Below are 9,729 nucleotides of genomic sequence, written 5' to 3' on the forward strand. Positions count from 1 at the left end.
CTTAATGAGTATTTTAAAAGGGAGTGGGCCTTAGTGCTATAGGTGGATGCCTTTTCGAGATATCGCCATAAGGGTGGACCAGAGGTGAGGCTAGAATTTGTTTGTACGATATGGGTATCAAATGAAAGGAGTTAATGGGTATTTTAAAAGGGAATGGGCCTTAGTGCTATAGGTGGACGCCTTTTCGAAATATCGCCTTAAAGGTGGACCAGGGGTGACTCTAGAATGTGTTTGTATGATATGGGTATCAAACGAAAGGTGTTTATGATTATTTAAACCGTAGTGGGCCTTAGTTCTATAGGTGGACGCCTTTTTGAGACATCGCCATAAGGGTGGACCAGGGGTGACTATAGAATGTGTTTGTACGATATGGGTATCAAATTAAAGGTATTAGTGAGGGTTTTAAAAGGGTTGTATATGTGAGGGGTTTTCGAGATATTGACCAAAATGTGGACCAGGGTGACCCAGAACATCATCTGTCGGGTACCGCTAATTTATTTATATATGTAATACCACGAATACCTGCAAGATTCCAAGGGCGTTTGATTTCACCCTGCAGAACTTTTTCATTTTCTTCTTCATAATATGGTAGGTGTCACACCCATTTTACAAAGTTTTTTCTAAAGTTATATTTTGCGTCAATAAACCAATCCAATTAGCACTTTCATCTCTTTTTTCATATCTGGTATAGAATTATGGCATTTTTTTCATTTTTCGTAATTTTCGTAATTGATATTAGAGAAAAATTGTAAGTTTACAAACGGCGATGGTTACTAGGACATGTTTCTGAATTTCACTTCTTCATCAGCTAGCTTTTCGGGAGCTGAGCGTTGAACTCGAGTCTCCAACATTCATATCAGTGCAAGCCTTTTTAGCTGCTACGCTTCCGAATGTTCCGTTGTTCGCTGTACAATTCGTCTCTAAGAGTTGCCTTTTTTGTTTATATTCCTTTTGATCACCATATAATTTTCGATATCGAAAAAGTGGGCGTGGTCATAGTCGGATTTCGGCCATTTTTTATACCAAGATAAAGTGAGTTCAGATAAGTACGTGAACTAAGTTTAGTAAAGATATATCGATTTGTACTCAAGTTATCGTGTTAACGGCCGAGCGTACGGACAGACCGACGACTGTGTATAAAAACTGCGCGTGGCTTCAACCGATTTCGCCCATTTTCACAGAAAACAGTTAGCGTCATAAAACCCCCATAAGCCCCTACCAAATTTCACAAGGATTGGTAAATTTTCGTTCGACTTATGGCATTAAAAGTATTCTAGACGAATTAAATGAAAAAGGGCGGAGCCACGCCCATTTTGAAATTTTCTCTAATTTTTGTATATTGTTGCACCATATCATTACTGGAGTTGAATGTTGACATAATTTACTTATATACTGTAAGGGTATTCAATTTTTTGTTAAAATTTGACTTAAACAAATTTTTTTTTTAGTGGGCGTGTTCGCAATCCGATTTTGCTAATTTTTACTCAGCACATATATAGTAATAGAAGTAACGTTCCTGCGAAATTTCATCATGATATCTTCAACGACTGCCAAATTACAGCATGCAAAACTTTGAAATTACCTTCTTTTAAAAGTGGTCGGTGCCACGCCCATTGTCCAAAATTGTACTAATTTTCTATTCTGCGTCATAAGCTAAACTCAGCTACCAAGTTTCATCGCTTTAGCCGTCTTAGGTAATGAATTATCGCAATTTTTCGGTTTTTCGAAATTTTCAATATCGAAAAAGTGGGCGTGGTTGTAGTCCAATTTCGATAATTTTAACTAACGATCTGATATGAGTGCCCAGGAAGCTAAATACCTAATCTTATCAAGATACCTCAAAATTTACTCAAGTTATCGTGTTTACGGACGGACATGGCTAAATGAATTTGTTTTTTCGCCCAGATCATTTTGATATATAGAAGTCTATTATCTATCTCGATTAGTTTATGCCGTTACGGATTACCGTTATGCGAACAAAGTTAATATACTCTGTGAGCTCTGCCCAGCTCAGTATAAAAAAAATGTGATTGAGCCATGTCCGCATGTCCGTCACGATAACTTGAGTAAATATTTAGTAAATAATACACAACGGGGATTATCCTTATTGCTTTAAATGTATGAAAACATTTATTTGAAGCAATTTTTAATTTATAATTTAAATCTTTTCAAAGCCTTTTCTCCCGGGAGTGGGATTCGAACGCTGCACTCCTAAGATGGTTGAAGTGTTGTAAACGCATTCAGCCACGCCAAACCTTAGTTGTTGTAAACCTTATCCCAATTGCCTTGGGAGAAAAGGCTTTGAAGAGATTTAAAAAAGGTATAATCGAAATAGCTGTCGCCTTGTCCGTCCTGATGTCACGTTGTTTAAATTTTTCCCAAATTATTAAATAAAAACCCTAGAATGTTGAAATTTGATACTGATCTTCATAAAAATTTTAAAAGAAATTTTAAAATGGGCGTGGCACCGCCCACTTGTGATAAAATCAATTTTACAAATATTATTAATCATAAATCAAAAATCGTTAAACCTTTCGTTACAAAATTCGGCAGAGAGGTTGTCTTTACTATAAGGAATGCTTTGAAGAAAAATTAATGGAATCGGTTAATGACGACGCCCACTTTTATATAAAAGATTTTTATTGGTATTTCATTTCCCAAGTAAATTTATAACAATAAATAGGAAAAACTTCAAATTTAAAAAAATGAGCCTGGCACCTTCCCTTTTATGACTAAGCAATTTTCTATGTTTTGGGAGCCATAACTCGAAGAAAAATTAATTCAGAATAGAACAATATGTATATGTATTATTGCGCAACCTTGTAATACTATTAAGCACACAAAACAAACAACAACAGCATTTCAAGTGTACAGCTGGGTATGTAATGTTCGGTTTCACCCGATCTTAGACTTCCTTACTTGTTGCATAATCGACGTTTTTTTCTGGAGAATGTTTTGCCTTTTTGGCCGTCGTTAAAAATCAAAATAAATGCACCCTGCCTACATCATGTTACGATCAAATATACGACACACAATAATGAAGTAAACCCCCTTATTTTGTTTTGTTGATTTTCCGACAGAGTGGATAAATGATGTATATTGGAACGATTTTCCGTCATCCCTTGTCAAATTTGGTTTCGAGACAAACCGGTATCGGCGTTGTGCCATCATCAGTGTCGATTTTCGTTCTGATCTGTTGTTGTCGTTTGTCCTGTATTTATAGTTCTTAGGTATATGAACAGGTATTGTCAAAATTGATGCTTTTGTATATTTAGTTATGTGTATGTGCTGTGTGGGCGGCCACTGTGGTGTGATGGTAGCGTGCTCCGCCTACCACACCGTATGCCCTGGGCTCGCACCCCGGGCAAAGCAACATCAAAATTTTAGAAATAAGGTTTTTAAATTAGAAGAACATTTTTCTAAGCGGGGTGGCCCCTCGGAAGTGTTTAGCAAGCGCTCCGGGTGTATTTCTGCCATGAAAAGCTCTCAGTGAAAACTCATCTGCCTTGCAGATGCCGTTCGGAGTCGGCATAAAACACGTAGGTCCCGTCCGGCCAATTTGTAGGGAAAATCAAGTGGAGCACGACGCAAATTGGAAGAGAAGCTCGGCCTTAGATCTCTTCGGAGGTTATCGCGCCTTACATTTATTTTTTATTTTTTATGTGCTGTGTGCTCATTCAGAACCGAGGGTAGATTTGTCTCGAACCCAAATTTGACAAGGGAAGACGGAAAATCGTTCCAATATACATCAAAGAAAGAAACATTTACTGGCATATTGCGATGATACCATTTCGAAAACCGCCACGTAATCATCACCAGGCAATTTCGTAATGTTATCAAAGGTTTCACCGAGATTCGAACAGCGAATCACAGGGTGAAACTGCAGTTGCCTTAATCACTAGGCTATCTTGTTTGTATTTGTTTCCTTGCGTATTTCAGTTTATATTTCTACACAAACAACACAATTGAGACATTCTGCCTCTATTAATTTGTGCGTATGTAGATTTGTTTTTGAAAAGTTTCTTTTTGGTTGTGAATGAGAAGCTTTGTAAACTCGGGCTCAGTTTTACATATTTATGTTTGTTTGTTTTAATGGTGTGTTCACCCGACGACGAATTCGTGGCGGTTTTCGAAATAGTACTATCGCAATATGCCAGTAAATGATTCTTTCTTTTTTTCAGTTTCTCTTATAAAAACATAATAATTGAATATTCAATTATTATAAGCCGGTGTTAAGCTCATGAATTCTTAATAAATCTTTTCGCGTTTATCTTTTTCAAATGAATTTACAATATTAAAAAAACGAAGTCTTTATATTTTATCTTGCATTTCCGATATGGCTCGCCTCCAGCTGAAAATTGCCGCAGTTTTATTTCTGTTATTGCATGTTCGTTTTTTATTTTATTTATGAAATTAAATATGGTGTGTCCCAAACGCACTTCGAATGACGTTTGCCACCTTTCGACAGAATTATTTGTACCGGACTTCACCCAATTTGGTGATAACATATTCCATAATTCGATTGGATACAACGCTTTCTTTCGACGTTGCTGTGATCCAGTCTGAAAATAATTTCAGAAGTCAAAATTCAGAAAGTAATCAGACAGCAAAAAAAACATTAAATGTTGCGCAAATTTCCTGAAATTTGTCTTCGGAAATTTGACTTCTTAATTATGGCTTCTGAAATTTGATTTCTGAATATTGATTTCTGAATTTTGACCTCAACAACTCCAGGCATGGCCTAGGTATTATGCCGGTGTGCATGTGGGAGACGCACTTTATTAAAATTTGTTTTTTCCCCCCAAAAATATACAGAGCCATTCCACTTATATCTAACAAAGCTAATTTAAAAAAAATCATTACATATCAGGTTTAAGTCATTTGTACAACGTAGCAATAATTACAATTTAATTGTTCTAAAAACTAACAGAGTATTCAATTTTAAAATAATTTAATACATAACTTGTGATCAATCTTCTTCTTCTTTTTGCTTTCTTTGACACCTTGGCGTTGTTGCCATCTTCCTCGGGTTGTGATTCGATTCTGACCATGGGGTATTCGCTAAAATATGGCCCGAACAAATTGGTACCCTTTGAATTTTCACTCGGTTGGCTGGCCACTGGAACTGCTCCCTCCATGTGCACCCACTCTGACGTCGTTTATATCGGCTGAAGTTGCTTTTGTACGCTAATTGCTGACCATATTTATTGCAAATGCGATTTGTGGAATCTCCTGATCCCATGTGCGGTGGTCGCTCAGGAACGGTGCTACCGCTTTTCCGACGAACTGATTTGTCGGTGAGGAAGGTTTTCGGATAACAAAGTCGGTATATGACCCTTTCATGTAGCGATTTGAGCACGCTTGCCGTTGTTGCTTGGCGCACCGGGATTAACTCAACCCACTTGTTGAATTTGTAGATCATGGCGAGGAGGTACGTGTTTCTTTGCTGGGAATGCGGTAGTGGATCGATGAGATCGGCGGCTACTATTTCTCTTGGCCGCTGATATTGCATGGTTGGCAATAATCTCGCCGGACGCTTCTCTGTTGCTTTTTATTGTATACAATATGTCTGGTTCAGTGTGCTGCAAGGGCAGCGGGAGGGTGAATGGCATACCACGTTCTGCGCTCCTTTTCGGTACTCTTTATTGAAGTTATATTTCTGTATGGCCGGGCAACGGAGTTAGTAGCGTTACTTCAGCGGACGGTTATGCTTCACGATAATCGAATGTTCAGCTGCGGTAATTGGTTCAACGGTTTTGCCAAATTGCTTCTGGTTGTGCGCTGAAAAGGTTTCCTGCTCCGAATTTTGGCCATTGCTCACGTGTTCCCGGCTGGTCATTGCACATAGTGTGTCTAGCTCGGCTGATCTCCTGGTCCAGGTGGCCTCTAACGGCTGTCCATCAAGCGTGAGGGTGATTTGCCTCTCCCGTAGAAAGTCCATTCCCACGATCATCCGTTCTGCCAGGTGCGGGATGACGGACTAAAGACGTACAAAGCAATTGGCCGGCCGCTCGTGAGTTACGCGTCACCATTTTGGTCGCCTGGTCTTAAAAACACATACTGGAAATGGCTGCATTAGTGAGGCCAAAGAGCTCAATAGAGATGAACAAGCAGTTTTTGCTTAATTGTCAAAAACCAAGACATCGTGCCAAACAACTGCTTGATTTAGCACCGCCTCCATGGGGATTAAGGAACATCTCCTAAAGCACTATGGCGAGAGATCCGGCACCTGCCAACACAGCCGTTTGATCCAGACAAGCATAAGCAGGCCCTTAGCCAAATTCACACAGAATCGGTAAACGCCTTTGTCAGGACGCGCCAGGTAAACCCCGTTATTAATATGCAATATCCCACCATTGCAGAAGAAGAAAGCACATTACCAAGGGAGACACGAGTCATCCTGGACCAACTTCGTTCTGGATACTGTAACAGGTTAAAGCCTTACTTGTCCAGAATCAACCCCGACATATGTAATGTATAGCCTGCATGCGATGTGTCCCCACATGACAGCAAACTTCTTTTCAATTGTAATGTGGAACATATACCTCTAAGACCAATGTCCCTATGGACTGTGGAAACTGTCAGTTTCCTTGGACTCTTCTTAGAGGACTTTAATGACACATTGTGAGTGGTAGCGCCCATTGAATGGGTCTAAGCACTGTTAACAAAACAACAAAAACAACATGGGAATTCTCTTTCAAAGGTTTTGCTATGCATATGTGCATAGTATCAATGCATTTTACAAATACCGGGAAATTTTGATTTTTTGAAGGAATCACTCCGAGACTCCATTTGTTCAACGTAATTCGTTTGTTAGTTAATCTATTTTTAGCACATTTCGCTTTTCATTATGTCTAGAACTTCCCCAAATATCCTCGAAATCTGTGTTTGAGCCATTCCTTGCATATAATATCTTCGGCTAATATTCGCAGACATAAGGAAAGCTTTTGGTGACGTCTTATTGCTGTAGATTTAATCAAGACAGGAATTCTCTCGCAAATTTTGTTAAAAAGGTGTATATTATAAGCGTTTTTATTTACTCGAAAATGTTTAATGAACCTTTAAATAAAAAATGTATAATCACATGTGTATTAAACAATTGAATCCATATTTTCAGTATTCTATTTTTGCCAAGCACAATTTAATCACAAGAAACAAATTTTATTCATTTAAAGAAATGACACAATCCGCGAGGTGAGTCGGTGTAAATTTAAACAAGTGGGGGAAGTAAATATCGAATGGCATCGCGTGAGTGGCATCCGTCGGATACCGTAATAGGCATTCAACTTATTTTTTTATTCCATAAAATAGCCAGCTATAAATTAGCTTTTATGAACAGATTTAGTAATTTTTTTCTGCAGGGTAATTAACAATGACTGAAGGAAAAAATGTATATGAAAAATCTATTTATTTAACGTTTAAGTGCTAACTACGAAAAGGAAGATAGCCTTGTTATACGGAAAATAGGTCTGACTGTGATTTAATGTATACATTTATTTAATTTAATATTTTTTTTTTTTTCTTCAGACTCTGTTAAGTTGCACACTAATGAAGCGGGAAGGCATATTTCGAAGGAAGAAGCGGTTACTAAATTTTGATCCATTTACTCTATCTATGCGCTCGGCAATGAAACGAAGAAAAGAGGCAGTGTATAAATATCTAAAAAAGCTAAAATAGTAAAAGTTAAAGAGCTAATTTGTAAACATTTTCATTGAGAAATATACTGTGACAAATACTATCATTGATAATTAGGAAGTATTGTTCATCTCTGTGCAAAACTCCCGCCACTATTTAACAAACGCTGCAACAAATACAAGTACAACTTAAGCACAAGGTAACGTACATATGTATGCAGGAAAGAAACAAACAGAAAGTGTCAATGAGTAGAAGATGAAAGACGAGTCGCTGATGTATCTGAGGAGCACTCAGCAATGAGATATGCGAATATTTCAGACTTTCGTAGAAGCACACTGACATACCTACGTTAAGAATATTATTATAGTGATATTAAGTGTTAATTTTTACTACTTATTTTTGCATGAATAAAGATAAACTGTTTTTACTATGCGCATGGTCATTTTGGCATTTTGCATTTTCGGGCAAAGGATTCGAAGGAGTGTTCATGCTAGCCGCATTTGCAAAGCTCGAATCATACAAATATTTTTTTCCATACCAACATATGAAATATGTGCTTTTTGTTCACAAAACAATTTTGTTTACTTTGTAAATTTTAGACTGATTTGCCTAATGTCAATATGAGGCCACAAAAATATCAATATACATATATGTATAATAATATTATATCGACGCTCGCTAGCCAGAAGCATGAATGTGCAATTTTTCCGCTTTCGTGTTAGAAGCTTCGTTGGATTACCCTTTAGATTCTTAAGGTTCTACTCAAATCTACAGCTTCCTACCTTAGGGAACGTACCCAAACTACGTGCCCCATTTTCTACAACTTTTTATCCCTCTGTCCCTCCTCGGTGACCACAATAGTACATTTTAAGATCCCCCCTGCCCCTTTAGTTTTCACGTAGTAGTTCATAAGTATGATTTTAAATTATTTTTTGCTGACTTAAAAAAAAAATTATTTGATTTATATTTGTTTTTATTAATTCGCACCCGCCGCGTTACGCGAAGCGTGCGTGCATACATATAATTATAAGTTAATTAGCGGGACCCCGGTGTGCTTCGCTACACCAATAGAAATATTGGAAAAAGAATAAAATATCATAGAATTTTTTTCTTAATCCAAAACATTTGGATACAGTACATTTTTCAGTACATTCCATCTGGAATATGAATAAACAAACAATTTGGAATGCCTACTCTGGAACAGGCAACATATAGCTGTCCGTGCGAAAAGCACGGTTCCTGTTGATTCAGTTAAATTCGTCATCAACTTTTTTACATTCAGACTTGTTCCATTACACAATTTTGGTGCATTTAAATTCCGTAATAAAATAACTGATGAGCCGACCTTCAAACTAAACAATGCGGTGTTATGGAATACGCATCTTCTACGGGAGCAGCAACAGTGGCTAGTCATGTCGGCTGGGCGGGGTCCTTGCCAACCTTACTGGTCCTGCGCCATAACAAAAAAAAAGTTCCTATCATGCCTATTCAAAAGATCAGCTGTCAAATTCAAAAAAACTTACAGAAGCGCAGAGCCGACTCAAAACGCTTATAATTCAAAATAAAACAACATCCGGTCGAAACGGATGCCACGGACAGACCGTTAAACATTCAAAAAAATTAATTCAAAAAAAGAAACTCAAAAAAAAATCTAACGCAAAAAAAATTACCGAACCGCATATGGCCGGTTACTAACGCTGATATTCAAAAATGAAAAAACGCTGAAAAATTAAAATAAAAAAGAAAAGGAGCGAATGTAACTTGTGGGCGCCGCGGGTGTTGTTCCGACGCCCGGTGCATAGCCCACCCTCAAATCCATGGCCTAAATATTCAGTGGCCCCTTACCTGTCCCACCTAGTGCCTTCTATATAATTATGGAAGTCAGCATTCCCATTTTAAATTACAATTTTATTTAGACATCATTCCAAAAAAAACTAATATATATAGTATGTTTACTTGCGAAGTTGCAAATCAAAGAAGCTCTTATATATCTATGTATGTATAATTGAATTAATCTTCGATAAGGGCAAATGAAAATGGTTTAACACTTTCAATGAAAATGCGTAAATAGCATACGGATTATCCTGTATAGTC

General features: G+C 37.6%; 1 protein-coding gene across 1 annotated transcript in view; it reads left to right on the forward strand.

Moving 5' to 3' along the window:
* LOC137250075 (WSCD family member CG9164) overlaps nucleotides 1-8,077 on the forward strand; it is a 662,201-nt gene extending 654,124 nt beyond the window's left edge. Inside the window, 1 exon segment of the mRNA XM_067782327.1 lies at nucleotides 7,528-8,077. Coding sequence (XP_067638428.1) covers nucleotides 7,528-7,677 — 150 coding nt within the window. The 3' untranslated portion in view covers nucleotides 7,678-8,077.
* Nucleotides 8,078-9,729: the final 1,652 nt, after the last annotated feature.

The sequence above is a fragment of the Eurosta solidaginis genome, chromosome 4 (genome assembly GCF_040869045.1).
Source record: "Eurosta solidaginis isolate ZX-2024a chromosome 4, ASM4086904v1, whole genome shotgun sequence".
Taxonomy (NCBI): Eukaryota; Metazoa; Arthropoda; class Insecta; order Diptera; family Tephritidae; genus Eurosta; species Eurosta solidaginis.